The 26948-nt window shown below is 40.6% G+C and overlaps 1 protein-coding gene across 12 annotated transcripts in view; it reads right to left on the reverse strand.

The window, feature by feature from the left end:
• Positions 1-26948, reverse strand: part of BABAM2 (BRISC and BRCA1 A complex member 2) — a 574233-nt gene that overhangs the window by 102527 nt on the left and 444758 nt on the right. For all 12 annotated transcript variants that reach the window (XR_004027068.1, XR_004027067.1, XM_030800431.1 and 9 more), the window contains one exon: positions 3079-3178. Coding sequence is in view for 10 of the 12 variants with exons in the window: in XM_030800431.1 (XP_030656291.1) it covers positions 3079-3178 (100 nt within the window). In the remaining 2 variants the exon portion in view is untranslated. The remainder of the gene's footprint in view (positions 1-3078; positions 3179-26948) is intronic.

The raw sequence follows: 26948 nt of genomic DNA on the forward strand, positions 1-26948 counted from the left end.
AGTCTGAGGCAGGAGGATTACTTCAGGCCAGGAATTCAAGACCAGCCCCAGCAATACAGCCAGACCTCATCTCTACAAAAAATAAAAGAAATTAGCTGGGTATGGTGATATGCACCTATAGCCCTAGCTACTCGGGAGGCTGAGGCAGGAGGAATGCTTGAGCCCAGGAGTTCAAGGCTGCATTGAGCTTAGATGGCATCACTGCACCCCAGCCTGGGCGACCTCATCTCTTTAAAAGAGCAAGATCTTATCTCTTAAAAAAAAGAAAAAAGAAAAAAGAAAAGAAATTGGGCTAGTAGTCTTGTAGAACGTCTCAATTCTGTTTTCTTCCTTTTTCCTTTACTCTCTGTATTTCCAATAAATTAGAAATTAGAGCTAAAGGGTGATTAGGTCCAGGTTGCACATTTTTGGCAAGAAAACTTCCTAGATGATACCGGGCCTGATCACTTGGCTAAGGTGACGACAGCCAGATCCCTCCATTGGAAGGGAATGCTCCCTCTGCCACAGTGAATAGTCTATGGACATACCCTCTGAAGCATGGGAAGACCTAGTTTCCCATCAACCTTTCACCTAATGGTTTTAGTATTTATTGGAGATCCTTGTCTGAATCAATGACTTCATTAGGGACTACAAAATGATGATTTTTGAATCCCATCATTCCTTTTGCATACATCAGCTGACATCTCTGTAAAGAGCTTTCTCTCATCAAATGGGGTTATCTGGTTATCCTGAGTTCCTATTTAAAAAGGCAGAATAATGCTTCTCTCATTTTAAAATTCTGATATTCAGAATAAGGAGCATTACAATAGGAGATTTTATTTTGCTTTGTCTTTTTATATTTCCTCATTATCACCCAATTACAGTTTCTATAAAAAAATTGCGAACTCATTAAGCTAGGCATCTGAAAGTTAGTCATTTACCCACCAGCTTCTAACACGAAAACACATTCCTTATAATGTTCTCATGATGGCTGGAAGAAACAGTGGGAAGGAGAGACCCCCAAAATTGTTTATATTGGCTATAACCACACTGAGTTTCCATGGCTAACAAAAGCTCAAGATAAAGTGCTTGAAATAACGTTGACACAATTGGTACTGATAGCCATGTTGAACCCTTTAAATGTAAAACAATTCTATTTATATAATAGGGGTTTATGTCAATTTATAAAAACAGCGCTTACTTTGCAGGCTTAATGCGGGATCAGAAATGTTATTTTGAGAAAAGAAAAACAGATGATAAGTTTGCTTAAGTGGCTTTGTTTAAAAAGGGGATGAAAACAGTTCTGTATACTGATTTTAAAAACAGAAAACCATTTTAACAGAAACCCACAACAAAACTGGCTATAAAGATAGATTCCAATATAATTATGGAAATTCATTTGAAGAGATTGTTTCTAAAAGCAGCCCATACTGTCCTCATTTGTAGCAAATAGAAGAACACCAATTTCAAAAGACAAGTAAAATTAATGACAGAAAACCAGATAAGAAAAATTGACTGATTCTTATATTTCTGGGAAAACAGTGTTATAATTTTTTTTTTGAGGAAAATGTATGACTAGAAATTAATCTCAATTGGAGAGCTTTAAAAATGCTTTTCTTCTCCATTCTAGAAGATCAAATTTGCATGTTTCTCTATAATTCTGGGACACAGATTTGAAGGCAGTGCAAAGCCCCAGAATGTAAATAAGAATTCTGTCCTCCGATCAGTTTTGCAGGAGGGCAGAGGCTGGGGAAATTTGGTCTGATGAGAAGCAACCCCTGCATGAGGGTTAAAGCCTGGAATCTGTGCCAGGCCCACAGACGGCGGAGTTGCTAGATTTTAGTTTCTCTGACATTTGAAAAATAATACTGAAGCCCTTGAAATATTATTGTACTTTTAAACTATTTTCTATATAGAAGTGAGCTATCTTTTGAGTGAAAGAGACAAACAAAAGATCTATTTTTCCAAGCCAATGTGAACAAGTCAACAGGAGCAAAGAAAATTGCACTCTGGCAACTAAACAAACTGAGTCACAGCCCATGTGGGAGAAGAAAGAGAGTCAGCATTGTTTGTGCATCAGTATCACTAGTTTTCAGCTAAATGTACTAGCTGGACATTAACAAGTATATTTTTACACTTTTTGGAAATATCTAACAATAATCGTTAGACTCAGCTACTTGCTAATGAAATGGCTCATTAATGTAGCTAAGAGAAGCTTTAGGTCATCTGACTGAGTATAAGACCAGCTGACTGGCTTGGCATGGTGGCTCACGCCTGTAATCCCAGCAATTTGGGAGGCTGAGGTAGGCAGATCACCTGAAGTCAGGAGTTTGAGACCAGCCTGGCCAATATGGTGAACCCCCATCTCTACTAAAAATATAAAAATTAGCCAGGCGTGGTGGTGGGTGCCTGTAATCCCAGCTACTCAGGAGGCTGAGGCAGGAGAATCGCTTGAACCCGGGAGGAGGTTGCGGTCAGCCGAGATCGCGCCACTACATTCCAGCCCAGGCGACAGAGTGAGACTCCGTCTCAAAAAATAAAAAATAAAAAGACCAGCTGACTTGGGAATCTTACCCCTAGGCACAGGACTCTAGTGAACTGCTCCCAGATATGGTGGGAAGAATCAAAGGCTGACTATTAAAAAGTAAGGTACAGAAATGCAGAGAGGGATGAAGGTAGTTTTAAACAATTACTCTGATATCAACTACCGCCAAACACATGCACACACGCGTGCATGCACTGGATAATTGGGAAGCAATGGGGTTCCAAAGTTTTAAAGTTTAAGAAGGTGCAAGATCTGGCAAAAACTGGGTAAAGGAAATTCAAGAAAGACGTGATTTAAATCCCAGACATAAAGTTAAGAGATGAAGATAAGACTGGAACAGGAGGTCAGAATCCTTACAAAAGGAAGAAAGAGAGCAAAGAAATAGGGAGAGAAACAGATTAACTGTAATTCACAGTAGGAAGGGCAGGTGTCAGATGGAGGCTGAAACTGAGCAGACAGTCCGAGAAGGATGGAGCATGCATGATGATTTTGGGTACGTGGTGGACTGGAGGAAGAAATCTCACAAGAGGGATGAGTTGGGGACTTGCTTTTACCTTGTTGGTGAGCAGGTGGCATACTTGAGGAACGTAATCAATGAGACATCCTCCTCCTGGAAAAGCTGGGATGTGAAGAGCTGAGGAGCCTCCAAGTGCACTGAAAGGACAAGAGTACAATGGACACTTCTCTTAGGGCTCAAGCAACTTAAGAAGTGACACCCCCAAGCAGACTTGGCTTCTCTTATCAAAGTCTGGTCACCAGCTGCCTAGGTTAATGATGATGGGTGTATGGGCTTCACTTTATGATTACATTTCTGTATTTTAATTCATTTAAATAAATTAGCATGTTTGCATTATACATCATTGATAACACACAACAGTACAGATTAGAACATTTTGACTGGTATGGGTAAATGTCTTATCAACATTAATGGGCTGTAAGTATTACTGAAACATACACTTTTATACTCTTCATTATGCCCAATTCTTTGCTGGGCACAGATAAGTTATTCGTTAAACATTGAAACTGAACTAAGATGAATTGCTGCAACACTCTAGTTCTACAGGTTATCAGCCATTATCTTGTATTTCAAAAGGTATACAAGAAGGTGCAGTCAATAATCACTGATCCAGGCACTAAGATACAATGTTGAATCAGAAATAATTTCCAGAACTTTCAGAAATTCCTTCTTTCAGGCCAGGCATGGTGGCCCACGCCTGTAATCCCAGCACTTTGGGAGGCTGAGGCAGGAGGATCACTTGAGGTCAGGAGTTTGAGACCAGCCTGGCCAACATGATGAAACTCTGTCTCTACTAAAAATACAAAGATTAGCTGGGCGTGTGGTGGCGGGCACCTGTAATCACAGCTACTCGGGAGGCTGAGGCATGAGAATTGCTTGAACCTGGGAGGTGGAGGTTGCAGTGAGCCAAGATCACACCACTGCACTCCAGCATGGGCGATACAGTGAGACTCAGTCTCAAAAAAAAAAAAAAAAAGAAAAAAAAAAAAAAGAAATTCTTTTTTTCAGTTTAAATTAACCAGCACACAATTATTGAAAGAAATTGTTCAGAATTTTATTTTATTTTATTTTATTTTTATTTTTATTTATTTATTTATTTATTTATTTTTTTTTTTTGAGACAGAGTCTCGCTCTGTCACCCAGGCTGGAGTGCGGTGGCGCGATCTCGGCTCACTGCAAGCTCCGCCTCCCGGGTTCACGCCATTCTCCTGCCTCAGCCTCTCCGAGTAGCTGGGACTACAGGTGCCCGCCACCACGCCCAGCTAATGTTTTGTATTTTTAGTAGAGACGGGGTTTCACCGTGGTCTCGATCTCCTGACCTCGTGATCCGCCGCCTCGTCCAAATGCTGATTACAGCGTGAGCACCGCCCCGTTCAATTTAAGGCATACATTTCATTTATCACCCTTAATCTTGACTTCATCTTCTTTCCTATGCTCACTTTCCTTTTGCCTTAGTTTGTTTTTCTTTTCTTAATTTCATTTTAATGCATATACTTCTATAAGCCCCCTAAACCCTCTCTGTAATATGATGGGATATTTTTAAGAATCCCTAAAATCCCTTAATGTTGTGATTACTTCTTCATGTTGTGATTATTTATTTATAATGTTGGATTATTATCCAAGACCCCACAGTTACAAGGCTGTAAGTGGAAGAAAAAGGTGTGACAATAACTGCCTAGAAAATCATTTCTTAAGAGTTCAGGGCAGCCGGGTGCAGTGGCTCATGACTATAATCCCAGCACTTTGGGAGGCTGAGGTTGGCAAATCACTTGAGTCCAGGAGTTCAAGACCAGCTTGGGCAACAGAGGAAGACTTCGTCTCTACAAAAAAAATTAAAAAATTAGCCAGGCATGGTGGTGCACACCTGTAGCCTTAGCTACTCGGGAAACCGAGGTGGGAGGATCACTTGAGCCTGGAGGCAGAGGTTGCAGTGAGCCGAGATCGTGCCTCTGTACCCTAGCCTGGGTGACAGAGTGAGACCCTGTCTCAAAATAAACAAACAAACAAACAAACAAAAAAAGAGTTTAGGGCACTTTCACTCAGTCTAGGGTTTGTGATCCAGGGAGTATGTATGTGAATGTGCATATATATGTATAAAACACTACTAAAAGGACTCCAAACCCATCCTGTCTCCCTATTGACTACAGATTTCTGAAATTAATTTTCCTGGTAAAAATAAATTTTGTGGGGCTGGGCGCGGTGGCTCACACCTGTAATCCCAGCACTTTGGGGGGCCGAGGGGGATGGATCACAAGGTCAAGAGATCGAGACCATTCTGGCCAACATGGTGAAACCCTGTCTCTACTAAAAATAGAAAAATTAGCTGGGCATGGTGGCATGCACCTGTAATCCCAGCTACTCAGGAGGCTGAGGCAGGAAAATCGCTTGAACCCAAGGAGGTAGAGGTTGCAGTGAGTGGAGATCGTGCCACTGCACTCCAGCCCGGGTGACAAAAGTGAGACTCCATCTCAAAATAAATAAATAAATAAATTTTGTGTTTGCTCATGCAAATAAAAAGTCTAAATGAACAAAATCTCGAGTGACACAAGGAAGTCAATGTGGAGTGAAAATATTCAGTATTGACTTTTTCTACTCAGATGTTACCTAAAAGCACACAACTCTGACAGCTGAGAAAATTATAAGACAGTGTTTGAGTAAGTATGACATTAATGAATCATCTGCATTCTGCAACTGCACAGAATCAGCAAGGCCATCATTTCCTTTTGCTACGCTTAGAGTAGGCATTGGATTAGATTTAGCCTAAACTCTGAAGATGGCTAGGAAAATTCCTGTGACTTCCTATAAATCAGAGGAAGGCTTTTTGTCTCCTCTTTGTGTATGCACAAATAACACAGAAGGCACACATCTAACCAGAAGGTTCTAATGATTTCATTAGGATAGAAAGCTGATTAAGAAAAAAAAATCCATAGTGCAAGAAAGATAAATACAATATTTATGTCCTGTAGCTACTGGTTGAATATCTGCATAACATACAGAATGGCAAGATCCAAGCTACTCATAGCTCACTTAGAGGAACAATCCTTGGCATAATAAAATTCCAAAAAAGAAAGTAAGTTGGATGCTTCCCTGGAGTTGACAGTAATAGGCTTTGACTTATATAAAATATTACAAGAGAAGTCTTTAATCAGTCATTAAATTATATACAAGGAAGGAAAACAGTCTGAGTAATCCTTTAAACTTGAAACTCTCTCCCTCTCTCTGCTTGGATTGTGTCATTCTGAAATACAGCCGTTAGACAAAAATTACCTGTAATGATGGAGAAAAGCAGAGGTGTGAAGAGATCCAAAGGCCAGGTGTTCTGCTGCCAGGCCCGTGTTTCCGCACCCTGCTTCGGTCACTACCAAGAACTAACACATGTTGCTAGGTGCTTTATCGCATTATCTAATTAAATGCTCTCCATAGTTCAAAGAGGTGGGAAGTATCACTGTAGTTTTACATGTGAAAAAATCGAGGCTCAGAGAACAGAAAATACTGCCTAGGTTCACACAACTAGACATAGGTAAAACCAAGATCTGAACACAGGTTTGCCTGTCACCAGAGTCCAGGCTGTTTCTGCTGAAATATGTTACCTCCCTGAGAGGAGGGGGATTTTAATCATGAAAGACTACAGGGATGGGAAGAAACAGTAGGTCTGGCTATCAGGGAGCGAGGCCAGCATCCCAATATGATGAGGGGCTCCTAGAGGCTTTAGACCATCACCAAAGTAGACACTGTGATGTACGGCTCATCTCCATTTACAATTTCCCACACAGCAGCAAGCAGGAACTTCTCTTAATTTTGTTCATACCTCAGTACTCTCCTACCCCAAGCATCAAACAATCAGATTCATCTGATCTCAAATGTGATGGACCAGCCACTCTGGCAGGTCTGATTCTGAATGACTTGGTTGGTCGTCAGGGGTGAGCCTCAACAGGTGTAAAGCACTTTAGGCACTACGAAAGATAGTTTTAACTGAGAGTTTATTTTTTAAAGGATGTCATTTCACCCTTTATTTAACTCAGTAGTTTCTTAGTTTGTAAGGGTCCAAAATCTACATCCAGTGTCACACACTTATAAGTGCTGCTGATTCATGTATAAATATCCGCCTCATGGGTAAATATTTAACAGGCTTGCTATAGCCTGAATGCTGCCCTGATCATGCTGAATAAACTAAGTCAAGTGCCATGAAATAAAAGAGTCATTATGTTTTTAGAGGGTGCAAGATGGTGGTAAGGCCTTGTGATCTCTAATTCTTTAATATTCATGAATCAAAAAATATTGGGCTGAGCATGTACAACAGGAAACTCACCCTGTGCAGAGATTCCAGGACTCACTCAAGACATTCCCAGGACTGCAGGGCTGGCTGAAGAGAAGGCAAGGCCTGACTAACCCACTAAGTGGCTGGGGAAGAATTATGAGGAGATGAAAGGGACGACTTGGCATTGATACTTCTGATCCGCAGAGTGGTGCGGGGAGGAAGAAGGGTGAGAAGGAAATTGGTGTGGCAGGGGCTCAGGCTTAACTTGGGAGGAGAAAAGGGTGATAAGGGCTGTTCTGATGAGAAAGTACCTTCTATCTCTTCATGGAATAAAATAAAACATGAAATTAGTTGATAATTCTTAGAACTGAAACTTAATCTGTGGATATCAATTAGAAGGATGAGGCCAGAGTTTTAAAAACTTTTCCAATGGTAGGGGTAATTAAATAGACTAAAATGAAACCAGAAAAGCATTTCCAGGTCAGTCTTTTTGGCTCTAAAACTCAAATGTACGATCTGTCTATACTGAATGTATTAATACTAGTCTTTTCCATGCAAATGAAACTAATAGAGCCCTTTGTGAACTTCAGTCTGTCTGCAAATTATCACATCTCTCATGTAGTCATGAGCCACATACAACATTTCAGTTAATGATGGACCCCATATATGACAGTGGTCCCATAAGATTACAATACCATATGTTTACTGTCCTTTTCTTATGTTTAGAAATGTTTAGACCCACAAATACTTACCATTGTGTTACAACTGCCTATAGTATTCAGTATAGTAACATGCTGTGTATGTTTGTAGCCTAGGAACAATAGGCTCACCAGACAGCCTAGGCGTATAGTAGGCTACACTATCTATCTAGGTTTGGGTTGGTACATTCTATGATGTTTGCACAACGACAATACTGCTTAATGACACATTTCTCAGAATGTGTCCTGGCCATTAAGCAATGCATGACTGTATTGAAGACTTAACTTGGCTGCAATGTGACAGCATAAAGGAATTGTTTTTATTTTGACATAGAAAAATGCAGGGAGTCAGCCTGTCTGAAAGCTTGACTTGGGACAATGGGGTTTTGATTCTGACCCATTATGAAACAGCAACTCCCCTTCCTCCCACGTGGGGTTTTACCTTACTGGTCAAGTAAAACGAGCAAAACATAATTTAGACTGGAGAAAATTAGAAGGGCTAGTGATTCGCAATCATAATTCTTGCTTCTATCAAGTTTTCTTTCTTTGGTTCTACTCAATTTTCTCATCAGTTCAGTGGGATAGCACCACTCTCAAAGACACCTGGCCAGGCACAGTGGCTTGGGCCTGTAATCCTAGCACTTTGGGAGGCTGAGGCAGGATGACTGCTCCGGGCCAGGAGTTTGAGACCAGCTTGGGCAACATAGCGAGATTCCATCTCTAAAAAAATTAAAAATCAGCCAGGCATGATTGTATGTGCCTATAGTCCCAGCTACTCAGGAGCCTGAGGCAAGAGGATCAGCTGAGGCCAGGAGCTGGAGGTTGCAATGTGCCATGCTTACACCACTGCACTCTAGCCTGGGTGACTGATTGGGACTCTGTCTCTTAAAAAAAAAAAAAAAAGACATCTCTCTCAAAGCATTAGAATGGTTAGAGTACCAATTAGAGTTACATTAACACAAAAATAGCACCAAGCACTCCAAGACAGACGTTACTCTAAAAGTCTTCTCTGTCCAAGGGTCATGACAAGGCATTGTCAGAGACATTTGGGTCAGCCTTAGCATCCTGCTTTTGCCCCTGAATTGGGTTCTGAGGGAGAGGAAGTTGACCTGACTGCCTCCTCCACAGTATGATTCAGGGACTGTTGGAAGTCGAAGCATGGAAAGGGGAACATCTAGGATGTAGAAACAAGCAGCCTGCAGACTCCAAGCTAAGAGAAATCCTAAAGCAATGTGTGCTGCCTTCAATCCATTTCAACAAACACTAACTGTATGCCTAACTATGTCTAAGGACTTGAGTTTCCCATTCTGAACACATGACTAGGGTACCAACAATAAGTCCTTCCGAAGTAGAGGAATGCCAGGGACCTCAAGAATCTGGGGCACTCTGTAATACTAGATTATGTTTCCTGGTGGCCTGCCAGGAGAGCCATTACCATGAAACAACTCACTGTTATTTATTGAGATCCCACTTTTGCCAGACACTCTACTGGGCAGTTCATGATCTCTAAACCTCACAACAACCCTGCCAAGTAGACCTAATTAGCCCCATTAACAGATGAGAAAACTGATGTTCTAAGAGTCTAAGTATCTTATCCAAGACAACCCAGCAAGTAAGTTGCAGAGGTGGGCTTGAACCCAGGTCTTTCTGGTTCCAAAGCCTATGTCCTTTCTCATTAGGAATTCTTTCACAGAAAGATGAAGTAGAATTTTAAAAAGTCTAATCCCTACCAATATACTGAAATAGTAGAATAAGTGATTAAAATTGTCTTCAAAGCTTTTATACATAAAATTAATCACCTTGTCATCTCACTTTTTATCATCTTAAAGATACCATATGTCACAACAAAGTAACTTGGTGGGACTAAAAAAAAAATCACTCATAGTTCTGAAAACCCAGAACATAGATATTAAATTAAGGAGAGACTCCAGTTTTGTTTTCTTACTTTCTTTTCTTCTTCTTCTTTTTTTTTTTTTTCCTGAGACAGGGTCTTGCTCTGTTGTCCGTGTGGTGGCGTGATCACAGCTCACTGCAGCCTCAACTTCCCAGGCTCAGATGATCCTCCCAGCTCAGCCTCCTGAGTAGCTGGGACCACAGATGTGTGCCACCACGCCTGGCTATTTTTTTTTTTTTTTTTGTATTTTTAGTAGGGAAGGAGTTTCACCATGTTGTCCAGGCTGGTCTCGAACTCCTAGGCTCAAGTGATCTGCTTCCTTGGTCTCCCAAAGTGCTGGGATTACAGGCGTGAGCCATCACGCCCGGACTTGTTCTGTTTTCTAGCTAAAATTTTTTTTTCTAGCAAAGCATTTTCTAGACCTGTTGTTAGCTCTCAACTCATTTTATAGATTCAACTTTGAGCCATCTCAAGAGTGTCAGTCCTTCAGTTAAACAAAATCAAGGTGTAATTCGATATGGAGAAAATTTAAGTGAGTACAATAGGACAAGAAAATAAAAGACAGGAGAGGAGATCAGAAAGACAAGTTAAGTACACCAGTGGAAGAAAATCTGGGTATTCACATGGAATCAGAGGCTCATGGAAGCATCGATTCAGGCCTGGCTGTATTACATTTGTGACTAATCTAATATTTCTACTAAACACACTTTATAGCTATAAGTAAGGACTCTGTGAGAGTACTGTATTCCAGTTTTTGTTTCTCACTTTTAAAGGGACATATAAAAATGGAAATGTTGAGACAATGACAACTATGATTAAGCACTCAGAAAACATTCCTCCTTGGAGCAAAGTCTAAAAAAGTTGAAATTGCTAAGTTAAATAACTTTAAAAAGACAGCATTATTAAATAGAGTAATTAAAAATATGGGCTGGGTGTGGTGGCTCATGCCTGTAATCCCAGCACTTTGGGAGGTCAAGGCAGGTGGAGCACTTGAGATCAGGAGTTTGAGACCAGCCTGGTCAGCATGGTGAAACCCCGTCTCTACTAAAAATACAAAAACTAGCCAGGTGTGTGGTGGTGCACACCTGTAGTTCCAGCTACTTGGGAGGCTGAGGCAGAAGAATTGCTTGAACCTGGGAGGCAGAGGTTGCAGTGAGCTGAGATTGTGACACTGTACTCCAGCTTGGGTGACAGAGCAAGACTCTGTCTCAAAAAAAAAAAAAAAAAAAAAGAAGGCATACTACTGTACGGATAATTTTGATCAGCTGTTCTCTGATCAGGCACAGTATAAATGAGAAGAGTTTAAAAGGCATTAAGAGGAATTTGGTTGGTAAATGAATTCTCCACAGAACAGAGTAGTGAATAATAACTCCATTTACTAAGCACTAATGCATCATGTCCTGTATCAAGTGCTTTTCCTCTATGATATCATCTATTCTTCATATCAACCTATGAGAGAAGTGTTATCACATCTTACAGATGAGAGCACGGGAACTTCAGAGAAGCTATAGAACCTCTCTAAGGTCATATAGGTGGTGAATGACAAACAGGCATCAAACTCCAGGTCTCTCTCACTTAAATCTACCCCACTCTTAGGTCTCTGGTTATCACTTTTGTGACTTCTATGTTCTTATCTGCATACCTGACATCTGGTTCCATATGTGACTTGGGTATTTTAGTAGATGCCAGGGCTGACCAAGTCCTTGAGGGTGTTTCCAGGAATATTTATTAAACTTATTTTGGTACCTGAACTGAAGTGATTAGTTCAGGGCCAGAGGACTTGATGGACACTTTCCAGTAGAAAGAAGGTGGAATGCAAGCAAAGAACTTAACATTTAAAAAATATGAAAGATGAGACTATTGTAATTGCAAACAGAGTATGTCTAATGGCATGAACACTAACCAAGTCTTTGTTCAGAAATGTGTTTTGTAAGTTTGTTAACATCTCAAACAAGGCTTTAGGAGGGCAGTAATCTTAACAGATGTCCACCATCAGGATTTTCTTAGCATGTGGAAAAGTATTTTAAGTAAGCCCCCCAAAACAATAACGGACTTAGCAGATCTTGTTCTACTAAGAGTTGGTATGAACTACTTCTAATGATGTCCAGTCACTCAAGACATGAAAAGGGTAAGGGAAAGAAAAGTTTTTTTTTTCTCTTGTTGCATCTTGATTCCAGGCCTACTACCTGCTGTTGATTGCATTACAGTTTCTTTAAGAAGTGAAACTATTTTCAAAAACCAGAGGTCAGGAGTGAGTGAATTTACTATGAGTTTGTTATAAATGTACAACTTTGAAACTCCAATGAATGGCTTCACTGCTCTTAAATAGGTACAGATCACTTTTCCTATGAATTACCTTTAAAATATTTTCCCTGGAAAAACAAAGTGCATACAATAGTTATCCTAGACTAACCTACAAACATTTTTCTAACTCCTTCTTTCTCACTGCACGCATGTTTTAATGATGGTCCCAGAAAGATGCAGAGAATAAGAAAAAAGCCTTCTGCCTTTCCAGGACACAGAAGGGTATCTACCTGATTTCTATTAACTGGTATTTACTAAAAGTTCAGGCACATAAATAGCGCTAGGTAACTCCATGCACACATCACTGGTCTCTGTGTTCAAGAAGTCAATCTGTAGGTGGCTAAAGCTTGACCTCCACATGAAAATGAAAAGATACCAGAAGATGAGATTAGCACAGGTTTCCAAAGTGCTCCTTGCTTGAGTTTTTACAACAGCTTTACAAAGTAGGTAGCAAGTGTCAACATACTCATTGTAGACAGAAGAAAGAAACCTGAGGCTTGAGATGGATGATTTGTCCAAGCTGGAAACAGTGAAACTGGAATTGTAATCTTTCTCTGTACCTGGAGTTTTCATATTTGCTTAAGAATAATCTGGAGGGGGGGGGAGGGCTTGTTAAAAACTCAGATACCCAGATCCCACCCCAAAGAAGGCAATTTACTAGGTTTATTCAGCAGGTCGGAGGTGAGACCTGGGAATGTGCATGCTAACCTGTTCCTTAGTGGATGCAGGTGGTCCTCACACCACAGTTTGAAAAAATACTGCTCTAGACCTCATGCAGTGATGCACAGCCAGGGCTGGAATGGGAAGGGGTGTGGTCAATGCAAATGTGCCTCCCATCCCTATGGCATCGAGTCACTGACTACTTGAAAGGCACTGTGGACAACAGGAAGGTAAGGAAAACACAGATCTGCTCTTAAGGCCTAGTATGGGAGATAAGACATTTATGGAAACAACCAGAAAAAAGGTGGTTTCTGCCAGATGTATACGTGGGTAAAATGACTGTGGTTATATTCAGGTAAACAGAAGGCAAGGCAAGGAAGCAGTCAAATCAAAACTGAGGCTGGAAGTAACAAGGACACAGACACTACTTAACAAGGCACGGCAATGGATCCGAGGCCAGGATCTCAATGTGGACAGCAGACCATGCGTCCTGCACCACACCGAGCAGCTTTTTGCCCATTGAGAAAGGCATATTTCATATTTCAGGCTGCCCGGGGTGCCTACTGGTGAGGGGTATCTACCTAGAGAGGAAGCAAGAACAGGGATAGATCCTGATGCGATGCCAATGGTGAACTGCAAAGGAAAGAAAATGTGAGGTTAAAAAAATTAAAAGTTTTGTTTAGTCGTAAAGTGAGAGATGTTTTGGAGATTAAAAAAAAAAATCTGGGCTTTGAGATTGAATCTCAGCCAGGTTCACTGCTGAAATTTCTCCTTTAAACTAACAAATTCTAAATGTATCTGTCTGGCTCAGGCCTTTCTTGAACTCAGAACTTGTATAGCCAACTGTCCTCTCACCCCTGCCACTGGTTGTTAAAAATGCACCTCAAACTTAACCTGCTCACAAGCAAACCTGCCCCCGAAACCTACTGCTCCCATATCCATCTCATCCCAGAAAATGGCAGCTTCTATCTCTTGGTTCCCAGACCAAAAACCTCCATCATCGCTGACTCCTTTCTCTCACACCCCATAGTCAATTGGCCTGGTTGGCCTAAGAGGCGCCCACTGAGAGCAGGGCTCAGAACCTACTGAACTTCTTGCTGGGGCTAAAACCTCCCTGGATAAGCTGGGGCGATTTCACCTCAGGGCACTGGCCCAGTTCTCCTGCTGTTCTCTCTGCCTGGAACTCTTTTCCCAGCCATCTGCGGGGCGGGATTCTTCACCTGCTTCGGGTCTTCCTCAAATGTCAGCTTCTGAGTGAGGCTTCCTGAACCATCTATTTAAGATAACCCCCTTCCATCTCTGGTACTTGGTCTTCTGTGTTGTCGTTTTCTCCGTGGCATGAGACATTCTACATGTATTCACTCATCATCTCCCCCCATGACTCCTCACTAGAATGTAAGCTCCTACAGAATGAGGATCTGCCTCTGTTTTGTTCACTTTTATAACCTTATTATTCTTAGCAAGAATAATGCCAAGCATATTAGACACTTAAAAATATTTGTAGTATTAAAGTCCAATGAATATAAAAAAGATACGGAAGTCAAATTTCTAAATGCACATTAAAAGCCAATAAATGTATATATCTTTATGGAAATAGTCATTATGGAAAGGAAGAGTTTAACGGTCTTGGAAAGGGATTGGCAAACTTTTTCTGTAAAAGGCCAGGTAGTAAAATTGTCATCTTTGCATCCATAATGCCTGTATTGCAGCTACTTAGCTCTCCTGCTGAAGTGCAAAGGCAGCCACAGATAATATGTAAATGAATGAGCATGGCTGTGTTCCAACAACATTTTGTTTATGGATACTAAAATTCGAGTTTCATGTAATTTTTATGAGTCATGAAACATTATTATTTAAATATTTTTCTAACCATTTAAAAAATGTAAAAGTCATTCTTAGCTGTGGGCTGGATTTGGACAGGAGGTTTTAGTTTGCTGACTCTTGATCTAGGATTATAGAAATATTTGACAGTTCTACAGATGCTGAAAGTAGGAAAAGTATCCAGGAAGAAATATAGGCAAACCCCACCCCCCTAGATCAGGTTATTAGCAAAAATGAAAAGAGGCCCTTTGGTCAAACTTCTTAGGAGCTATATTCCATCAGCAGGTAAACCATAAGAATTAGCTTTTTTCAGGCAAGGGTGAGGTGAGCATTAGGCAACTCGTGGACTAGGAGTTCTCACAATGATACTAGATTGTAACTGTGCAAGAGGGAGCTATTTATATGATTTTGAACGAAGCTTGAGGCAAATTCTGGTGCTTTTTAACTTCTATGTTAGGTGAAAAAGCTGCCTACAAAAGCCTTCCTCCCACCCAAAATACTAGCTGTTAGCTGGTGACTGATCCTCAGAAATATTAACATGAATCATATATGCTCTTTTCACAGTGCAAAAAGAGGTAATTTTAACACTCAGAAAATGTCATAAACCACACAATAGAGAAGCTATCCAGCCTTCAAATTGTAAATAAATAAAATCCTGTTCCTGCATGGAAGCCTCTTCCTCCTTTCGATTCTGATGCTTCCTCCTTTGGATTCTGATGCCTGCAGGGCTGGCTGGTGTTAACCATGTTCAGTCTGATGATGAAGGCAGCCTTTGCTCTCCATCCTTCTTCTCTGGGGCCCACCCTTGTTAGCCCGACTGTCTTTGGGAACCCATAGCACTCAGCCTTGCCTTTTCTCTAGTTGCTGCTCTTCTCACCTACAGGCAGCTTGTGGCTTCCCTGTCTCTACTGCGATCAGCCCAGGTTGGCCTAAGCAGCACCAGCTGAGAGCAGGGCTCAGCCTTTACCCAGGCTTCAGGAAAGAACCCCTGAGTTAATTTTCTTCTTCCTACTTGGAGAAACAGGTATTTTTGTCTTTGATCCCTAAGCTCTGTTTTCTTTCTCTTGTTACTAAACAGTTCACTCCCTATCCACTCTCCTTTTTTTGCAACTTCATCATTTTTCCACATTGCACCGTTTGGCACAGGAGAAGGAAAGAACCACATCAAATAAAGGAATGCAACCACAAAAGCTGCCTTGAGAAACAGGGCCCCAGATTTTTTTTTTTTTTTTTTTTTGTCAATTTACCGTTTTTGGACTTGTTCTCCCATAATCAAATCCTCCCTATCGTGCTAACAATGTGGTGGTGTGTCAAAACATTGGAATTCTGCTTCAATCAGCAACCCAGAGCTTAATAGGAAAATGAAGCAACAAAATGTTGCTCTTACTGTTAACCTTAGGCTAGGCTTATCCTTAGGATGGGGACTGTTTGCTTCTTTATGGTAAATGGGCCAAACGTTCAGTTTTGTGAGAGCTTGCATTGTCAGCAGAGGCCCACAGCAGGGTCTTGAGCATCATTCAGGCACGCTTCTAAAGCAAGAGGGACAGTCACTTCAAGTACCGCAAACTGAAGCACGAAGCATCCCATAATTTAGTAAGCCAGAGAAGAGTTAAGACTAAATTTGTTTGCAAAAATTTTAAAGACACATTCATTTTACTGGCAGCAAGTCAGGGGTCTGGTTCTATGACACTCATGTCTGCAGTTATCACAAAAGGGCTTGTGTGAAATTAAAGTGGTTGTTTTGTTTCTTGTTTTTAAATTAAAAATGTGTGCAATATATGAACCATTTAGGGACAACAATAAGGTGCCAGAATTCCAAACCAAAACATTTGCAAGTCACTACTCTATGTCCTCGGGGAGTATGTGATATAGTTAATGTTTCTAATTAATTCATCATCAATGAAAACATCAGTTACAGGTAGAGAATTTTTGATTTAGCGATTTTTTAATCTTTTGTGATTAACTTGGTAAATTAAACTGTTTGAAGGTAAGTATTTTTGTTGTTTTGGTTTGGTTCACATGGAGTCATGTGTCACTTTGGTTAATGTTGGAAATAGCCTCTTCTTCAACATCATCTGTTGCATATACAAGCAGTGAGTAGAACTGTATCTGTCCCTGAACACCAAAGTAGTGTGACCTCCCTTCAGAGATTTCTCTTGGGGAGAGAGGAAGGGGTGGGAGGAGAAATACCTTTTCTCCCACCCTTGTTCTAGCATAGCATACTGGAATCTCAGGGTGGAGAAATGTGTTATTTGAAAAGAAAGAAAAAAGCTCATAGCTGGTTCTGATATAGACTAAAAGGACAGACTGTCCGACTGCCCCACCCCTGAGAAATGCTGTTTCAACCATACAGAAGGAGTCTTCTATCTTTAGAAGTTAAAGACCTCAGTTAATAGGTAAAGTTGCTGCTCTTCTAATTTTGGCAACATTCAGCCTGGCCCCAGTTCTACCTTGAAGAGCCAAGTTATTGGTGTCATTCCAGTTGCCCACTGATCTTCCTGTCCCCTCTTGAGCCCCCTACTCTCACTCCCACCACAGCTGCCCAATAAGCAGAGAGTATGATCAAGTCAAGGTGGTGAACAATGAAGGGAAGAAGGGCGCAGCCAGTGTAAGGGGCTGCAGGCAGGTGCTTGCTTACAAGGACCCCCTCTCCTCCCCATTCTGCTGATGCGGCTCAGGTGACAAGCCTGGGTGCCTGGCCCTGGTGCCAGCTACTGCCCTAGGAAATGTCCGTAAAGGTGAGCATGGGGAGCAGGACACAGACACTGGATGGGGGCACTGTCCCCCTCTGCCCCCTCTGCAGTGGTGCTCCCCAAACCAGCTGGAAAGCAGGAGGAGCCATTTTCTGGAGCAGACTGGGAAGAGGGAATTGAGGAGGCTGTAAGTGTGGTTAGTGTTTTAACAAAAATAAGATATATTCAGTAGATTGCTATCATTTCAAAAACATTTGATCTTACTAAATATACTGTTTACTTAGTAACAGGGAAGTGGGAGTACAGTTCTGTTAATATCCATCTGTACAAAACTAGGAATCTATTTCTGAATAACATAATTTATTTACCTGCATCTTTTACTTTTAAAAAAAATCCACTAATTTAAATACTATTTTTAGCCAATTCTCTAAAATAGATGGTTCAAAACAGCCACAACAGTAACAAGGGCCCACACTTCCCCAGACAGAGTGCGGGGCGGGCCTGCAGGGAAGCAGGGCCAGGGCGCCTCATGGTCCAGGCTGCCTAGAACTCAGGGGAACCTGTACTGAGGCACCTGATAACTCCAGAAGGTGGATGTGTTTGCTTTCTTTAAACCAGTGACACAAGACACAACAGAAAGGGAAAGGTTTAGTCAGGAAGAGACGGGGTTCTGGGAACTATAGACAAGGACAATGCCAATTTAATTGGCCAAATATAATTTAGGTTGGCCTAATAACTTTTTTGGAAACCACTTTCTTGGTTGCTTGAGAATTTGGATTGCTACTGTTTTCTTAAGCCTTCAAAACCAAAACATGTACTAATAGAGCAGTATTAATAGCACAGAGGGGAATGCAAACATGACTTATGAGAAAAGTTGTACGGCTGGCCCATAGCTATTATCTCCTGTCCCTGAAGCATGTGAAGATATCAATACTGCATCCATGGCATCAATGGGCCCAAAGTAGTTTCACTCAGACTCACGTGGAATCATATGTTGAATATTCATAGCCTCATTTCTGGAAGCTATGACTGTTTTACCCTATATGGCAAATGGGACTTCGGTGAGATGTGATAAAGGTTAAGGACCCGGACATGAGGAGATTATCTTGAATTCTCTGGTTGGGCTCTCCATCAATCTAGGCCTCTTGGTGTAAGGATTTATTTCAAGACACTCTTAACTGTCAGGATTCCTGGTACTCTCCAGAAATAACACTTCCACAGAACCCTGTGTAGGCATTTAGAGTCTTAGAGGAGAGGGCAGGGAAGGATTCACAACTTCTGGGCCATCCGGCAAGCGCTGAGCATGAGAATACGCAAGGTCCACCACAGAGCTTCCGGCCATTCGATGGGGCCCCAGGCTCACATCAGCACCTCCCTTTCCCAACAAGACCGAGATTGCTTCTCAATACAGTCTGGGGCTAACTCAGGACAACTTGCTTTTCTGGATGTTTCCTTATTTCATTAGGAACCAACTTGGGATCAGGGTCACTCTGGAGCAAGGCGAGCCCTTAAGTTCGCTCCCATCACATTCTGAAACTGTTAAGCTGCAGGCATGCTCACTGCCTGAACAACAAACACACAAACCCAACTCTAGACTCGAAACAGAGATTGGGCATATTCTGAGTGACTTCTGCCTCCTAGGCAGGGGAAGGACTGAAGACAAACATTGGAGAGAATAAATGACAAGTTCATATGAGTAGAACCAAATCACAAATGTAAACGACAAATTTCAATCAACAACAGGGGACCTGAACACATTATAGCAAAGTCTTCCAGTGGAGTACCATACAGCCACCAGGAAGATAGCGGCCTTCAGGTTCTGATGGCCACTTAAAACATACATTCATCATTTCCATTCAGACAAATGGCCATGATATATTGGATAGGAAAAATGCAAGTTGCAGAACAGTATGTAATATGTCATACTTTTTTTATGGCTAAATTAAAGCAACAACAACAACAACAACTAAATAAATAAATACCCCAAACTGATTTAATAGGGCAACATTGCAAACATACTAAATCAACGTACTTTGTGTTTCTCAGTAAATCATGTTTCCCGCCTGCACTTTCACTGAGACTAAGACTTGAGGCCCACTGTCCCAAGGAAGAGGGTGGCACCACCCAAGTCAGAGAAATGCCAGCACAGGGAAGAAGAAGGATGTGGCACCGGATGAGCACATCCCTCGGACAGGAATGGAAAGAAACAAAAGCAGAAAAAGGAGAAATTTAGAGGGAACAGGGACTGCCTGGTGTCCCAGAGGTTTTCCTTGGGTCTCAGTGGAGACAGAGAGAGAGAGAGGAAACAAGGGAAAGAGAGAGAGAGAAGCAGTGGTGGTGAAAGGAAAGACACCTAGGTTAACTGAGGGAAATCCAAGTGAAGAGTTTTTTCACTTCACTTCCCACTTGGGAATCGACGAGATCATCTTGCAGAGGAAGGGAGAATTACAGTAAGACACATGATCACATTGCACTTTGTATAGTTGTTCTTTTTTTTTTTTTGACAGAGTCTTCCTCTGTCACCCAGACTGGAGTGCAGTGGCACCATCACAGCTCACTGCAGCCATGACCTCCGGGGCTCAAGTGATCCTCCTACCTCAGCCTCCTAAGTAGCTGGGACTACAAGCATCACACCTGGTTAATTTTTGTATTTTTTGTAGAAGCAAGGTCTTCCTATGTTGCCCAGGCTGGTCTCAAACTCCTGGGATTAAGCAGACTGCCTGCCTTGGCCTCCCAAAGTGCTGTGATTACAGGTGTGACCCACCACACCCAGTTGTATCCTTTTTTTTTGGTTGGTATTGGAAAGCTATAACTGACACATACTACTTTTGTAATATGAGAGACAGAGATAGAGACAGACATAGAGAGAGAGAGAGAGAGAAAGAGAGAGGCACTAAGGTATATAAGAACACAGTTTGATTGTGAAGTTGAGCTTTTTTAATTCCCAAGGACCATGGAACTCTATGTCATTATCTAAAATCTACTACTATTTAGAAGAACATCAATAGCAGCTAACATATAATGAACATTTTCCAGGAGCCAGGCATTATATTAAGAGCTTCTTTTATTTATCTTTATTTAACCCTTACAAAAGCCCTGTAAGGTTGATATATTGTACAAATAGCAGTAAGGCTTGGAAGGTTAAGTAACTGACTCAAAAGAACTCATCCAGTAAATGATGGACACAGGACTGAACCAGACCATCCAATTTCTGAACCCACACATTCCGCCACTGTGCTACACACTGCCTCCCACCACAGACCAGCTGGGCTTCAACAATCAGTTCGTTTTGCTGGTGTGTTTAACATCAAAATATCCAATCTTACCACACAAACTCGTTTGGTACAAAATGAAGAAATAGTGACTAGCTAGTGAAAGCACATCGTCAGAAACAGGCCCAGGTGCTGAGACAAGTGAGGGACAAAATTCAGGAAACAGGAGCACTGAGCCACAACTCATCCAGTATCATTTTTCTCACCAGCCCTGATTTTTCTCACCGAAGTCCCTGCAGCCAGCAGCAGCACAGCTTCATTTTGCAGCAGGGACACTTGAGCATTAAACCCTATGTGCTTGCTTGGCTCCGCAATGGCTCAAGCAACCTTCAAGCACTGTTTTTGAGGCTCTGTTACTACAACATCATCTCTTCAGCCCCCACTCTTGATTACAAGCCTATTTCTTTTAACTAAACATAAAGCAATTTCTCACTGAAGCTTCTTTGCTTGTAATCCTCTACCCGATTTTTTTTTTTTTTTTTTCTGATTAAATAGAAAGAAGTAAGCTCCTAGCACAAGCCTTGAACACAGGTAGGCATTTGTGGTAGGCAGAATGATAGCTCCCCAAAGCTGCCAAACCCTCATTTGTGGAAGCTATGAATTTTTTACCCTACATGGCTAAAGGGACTTTGGTGAGATGTAATAAAGGTTAAGGACCCCGACATGAGCAGATTATCATGAATTATCTGGTTGGGCTCTCAGTCCATCTAGACACACGAGTCCTTAAAAGTAGAAGAGGAAAACAGAGGAGTGAGTCAGAAAAATATGATGACAGAAGAAGAGGCAGGAAAAACTTGAAGCATGAGAGGGACTGGACTTGCCATTGCTGGCTTGAAGGAGGAAGGGGGCCATGAGCCAAATAAGGACAGCAGCCTCTAGAAGCTCAACTGACCTCTGCAAAGGACCAGATCTCAGTTCCGTGACTGCAAGGGACTGAACTCTCTGAACAACCTGAAAGAGTAAGGAAACAGATTCTCCACTAGAGTCTCCAGAAAGGAATGAGGCCCACTAGCACCTTGACTGTAGCCGCAGGAGCTCTGCACTGGACTTCTGTTCTACAGAAGTGTAAGATAATCAATTGGCCTGGGTTTAAGCTGCTAAATTTCTACAGCAACAGTAGAAATCTAATATAGCATTCAAAATACAACTGTTTTCTGATGGAAACATGATGAAATACAAATCTAATATAGCAACAGTAGAAATCTAATATAGCATTCAAAATACAACTGTTTTTTGACAGAAACATGATGAAATGAGGCTTTGTTTATGCAGCAAAATAAATAATGACAGTAATGGTGTGTGTCCCATTGAATAAAACAGAATCAATAAATCCCCTCTGAAACACATATGTTAATGGATAAATAAATAAATGAGGAAAGCTCTTCTTTACAGTAGAAAGCCAACTAATAAACGTAGAAAGATGCAGCTGAAGAATCATCAATGGCTGTCAAAACTAGTGGGTGAAAGTCTGAGGAAGACATTTACATAGTCTCAACACATCACTCCACAGAGTTCTTATTAAAGAGAAAACTAGTAACATTAGAGTGCAGAAACCACAGAGACACCACCTTAACCAGGTGATCAAAGTCAACATCACCAATCCTGGGACAAACTGACATCATGTGACTTTTGATATGACATACTCAGGACAGACACATCATGTCACACATATAAATCTGATTATGAGGAAGCATCAAATGAACCCAAATTAAGGAACGAAATGACTGATACGTACTCTTCAAAAATGTCAAGGTCAAGAAAGATAAAGATGAAGAAACTGTTCTGGATTTAAAAAATAAAGAGATATGACAGCTAAAGGCAATGTGTGATCTGGCTTGGATCCTGGTCCAGGGTAAAAAACAGCTAACAGGGTTATTATTGAAACAACTGACAAAATTAGAATATGGACTGCGGATTAGATAATAGTACTGTGTCGGCTGGGCGCAGTGGCTCACGCTTGTAATCCCAGCACTTTGGGAGGCCGAGGCGGGCGGATCACGAGGTCAGGAGATCGAGACCATGGTGAAACCCCGTCACTGCTAAAAATACAAAAAAATTAGCCGGGCGTGGTGGCGGGCGCCTGTAGTCCCAGCCATTCGGGAGGCTGAGGCAGGAGAATAGTGTGAACCCAGGAGGTGGAGCTTGCAGTGAGTCGAGATTGCGCTACTGCACTCCAGCCTGCTGGGCGACAAAGCAAGACTCCGTCTCAAGAAAAAAAAAAGATAATAGTACTGTGTCAATGATACACTGCCTGATTTGATAACTGCACTGTGGTTATATAAGAGAATGTCCATGTTCTTAGGAAATACATTCTGAAACATTTAGGGGTAAAGTACACTGTGGCCCCAATTTACTCTAAAATGGTTTAGGAAAAAAATAAGCAGATGCAAAAATATAAATACATAGAGAATAAATACATAAGGCAAATGGGGCAAAATGTAAACAATTAGGGAATCTATGTAAAAGGAATAAGACAGTTCCTTGTTCGATTCTTGCAACCTTTTCTCTTTTAAGTTTAAATATCAACATAAAAAGCTACACAAAAATCCCTGTAAACTACCCTTTAAATTTTTATATTTATATTGGATCCACTGTTATATGATACAGAGAATTTTAAGAAAGAAAATATGACTTCAATGAGTTTAGTTTTCTCAAACACAGTATGTAACTGGCTAGGTGATTTTTTTCAATTAATGCTGTTAATATGTGATAATACCTTGCACACAGTAGGCAAGCAATAAATACCTATAGACTGAATATCAAGCAATTTACTTCTAGTAGGAAAGTCAGCATCCCAAGTAAAAGCATGGAGATACATGGCATGATACGACATAAAAACTTAAAAAAAATTAAGCTGAAGTGTGAATGAACCAGAAAAATAAGGTGGTTAATCACCCTTGCTCTGAAATTGGACTGGCAATGTAGAGCTGAAATTCAGTTTAATCACTTAGTATACTGCCCCTGGGGCAAGTTGTTTAAAACATCCCTAAGCCTCAGTTTGCCTATCTATGAAATGGGGATAATAATTAGGTTCGCAGGGCTACTGTAAAAATTAAACAATCACTCTCCAAGTGGTCCCTTCCTTACAGTTCAACTGGATGCTCAGAAATGCTCTTGTTGAACAAACTGACCCATATAGTACTTTTTAGTATAGATTGTTCCTCACACATAAAATGCCTCTGACCATTATTTCTGCCTAGCCCTATCCACTGTCTTCCAAAGCACTTAAATCAGTGCCAATTTATGAAACCTTTCTTGACTGTTATGATATTCAATCACTCTATGACTCATTCATTCAACAAATATTAATAGATATGACAGTAAACAAGACATTGCCATATCCTACTCTCATAGAAAGTATATGCTAATAAGAGACAATGCAATAATAATATAAGAAAGAAACAAATATAATGTCAAAGAGCATGACAATGGATGAGGGCAGACAGTAGGTGGCAACTTTAGGGCAATCGGGGAAAGCTTCTCTGTGGAAATAAATTTAAACTGAGACTCAAATGATAAAGTGTAGAGAGGTGGAGAAATGACCTCTGGCAGAGGGAATGTGAAGTACAAAAGCCCTGAGGTGGAAATGAGGCTGAAGTGTTTGAAACACAGAAAGGGGCCAAGTGGTGGGTATCGGGGAGGTGGGAGAAGAAAGAGTCAAACGTCCAGGAAAAGGCCAGATTATGAAGGAGAGGGTAAGTTACTGGGGTTTTATTCTATGTCCATGATAGGGTTTTATAACTGTTTCTTTCTTCTCATGGTGAATATTTCATGGGCTTCTATGAGCTCTTTACACAATAGGGGCTTAATAAATACTTGTGAGTGCATAAGGTAGAAAATAAGCTAGGAGGGAAATGGAGCCAACACTCTGTACGATATTGGATGATGGCTTCTGTCACTAACACGTATACATGCTCCATCAACCTGAACTTCAGATCAATAGGTCTGTTATACTGCATGAAAACAGAGTTGTCATGGCAACTCTAATTAGATGGTTTTCATTCCAAGGAAGATGAACTAAATACTGCAATTACAGGCTGGTTTAGTTCTCTAAAATACCTGCAAAAATTGCAATCCTCTACAAGTTGGAACATTTAGTACAAGGAGTACCCAATTTACCAACAAAAGGAGTCACTAGAGTTGGCTTACTTGTTAGGAGTTTGCAGAATGCATTTTCCTCTAGAAATAATATTGTAAAGGAGGCTAGGTTCTTAGGACAACACACGAAAGCTTCTTAAAAATTCATAAAGTGGCAGAAATACTGTACATTTGCACGGAGAAAATAATAGAAATAAGTTCTTTTAAAATACAGCAATTAAACGAAAATTAAGTCAAAGCTTTTAACTTATCATGATGCTGTTATTTGAAGAAAATAAAGTTTAATTAGAAGAAAATTAAGAGAGAAGTGGAAAATTTAGTGAAGATTCTATTAAATAATTCTGGGCACCATCAAGGCTTTTAGAGGTTAATGTCATTGATTTCAAAATTAGTATTACTTTGGATTCTGAGTGTCTCTGAGAGAGCTTAGTCAAGATCATGGTCCTTTTGGCTCAAACAGGAGAGTAAAACATGAGGAGGGGCTATCCTGAGGTTCCTCAAGGAAATGGAAAACATTAAAGGGAAAGCTGGCTTAAAATACAGTTACAGGGTAACTATGAAAACCTGAAAAAGTAAAATGAGGGAGAAAGGAAAGGAGGAACTCCCATGACAGCAGAAAGCAGAGGGGCAGAAACTGGTTCACCTATGACAGCTTGATTATTACCTAAAAAACAGGGAGTGAGAAAGAGAGAGGGAAAAAGGTAGGAGAGAGAAAGAGAAAATAAATGACAAAGGGAAGGAGTGGAAGGGTAAAAACCAAAGACTGATGGTCTTGGATGGATGCAAGATAAAAAAGTTTTCATTCATTTATTCAAACAATGAGATGTTTGAAAATTAAATAGCACATTCTTCTAAAATGAATTATGTACTTCATATAACCCCGTGTCATCCCAAATGCCTAGCAGAATGCTTTGAATGTAAGAGTTTAATAAATTGTTAAACATATCAGTGCTGCATCAACAACAGCTAACACATATTAAATGCCCATTACGTATGAAGCCTCTTACATACATTATCTCATTTAATCTTCACAACATTAGATGGTTCTTAGCCCTATTTTAAAGTTGAGGAAACTGAGGCTTAGACAAGTTAAAGAGTTTGCTTAAGGTCCCATATAACTAGTAAATGATAAAGGCCATATTAGAACAAAGTCTGGTTCCAAAGTGCACACTCCTAATCCCTTGCTCTCTACCTACTTCAATAAATATTACTATGAAAGGAAAGAACTAGAAAATCCAGAACCTTACATGAATCTATATATTGGATTAAATTGTACAAAGCTACACACACACACACACACAAATAAATGCAGTGAAAAAGATGGTGAAAACTGAATAAGGTCTAGTCTAGTTAGCAATATATAATAAATTCTGCTTGACATTCATTGATGTAGAGTTAACAATAATATGAATTCGTATCCCAAATTGCTTTCTCTGGAATCTTTCTCCTTTTATCATATTTAAGCACTGGCAATATGGGGCCTGCAAGGAGTGCTTGGGGAAGGCAACAGTCACAGGAAAAATTTCACTTGCCAAATTGCATGAGCATTATCAGAAAAAGCATTTCACAAAATCCAACACAATTTGTGATTTAAAAAAAAAAAACTTCAGCAAACTAGGAATAGAGAGGAACTTACTCAAGCTGATAAAGAACATCAACAAAAATCTTACAGCGAACATAATACTTAATGACAAAAAGACTAAATGTTTCCCCACCTAGGATTGGGAACAAGGCAACAATGTCTGCTGTCACCACTCTTATTCAAAATGGTATTGGAAGTCCTAGCCAATGCAATGAGGCAAGAAAAAAGGCATACGTGTATCAGAAAGGAAAAAATAAAATGGCCCTTACTTGTGTACGATATGATTGTCTACATAGAAAATTCCAAGGAATGTGTAAAAACACTCATAGAACTATTCTCATGAACACAAGATCAACAAGGTTGTTGGGCACAAAATCAACAACAAAAGTTAATCATATTACTATATACCAGCAATGAACACATGGAAATCAAAATTAAAAATGTAATATCATTTTTATTTGCTCCTAAAAAATAAAAAGAAATACCTAAATATAATGTAAAAACAAAGAGGCAGCACAAGAGACTTCTTTTGCGGTGATAGAACAGTTCTATATCATGATTGTGGTGGTGTTTACATCAATCTATATATCAGATTAAATTGCACTAAGCTACACACACACATGCACA

This window comes from Nomascus leucogenys, chromosome 19 (genome assembly GCF_006542625.1).
Source record: "Nomascus leucogenys isolate Asia chromosome 19, Asia_NLE_v1, whole genome shotgun sequence".
Lineage (NCBI taxonomy): Eukaryota > Metazoa > Chordata > Mammalia > Primates > Hylobatidae > Nomascus > Nomascus leucogenys.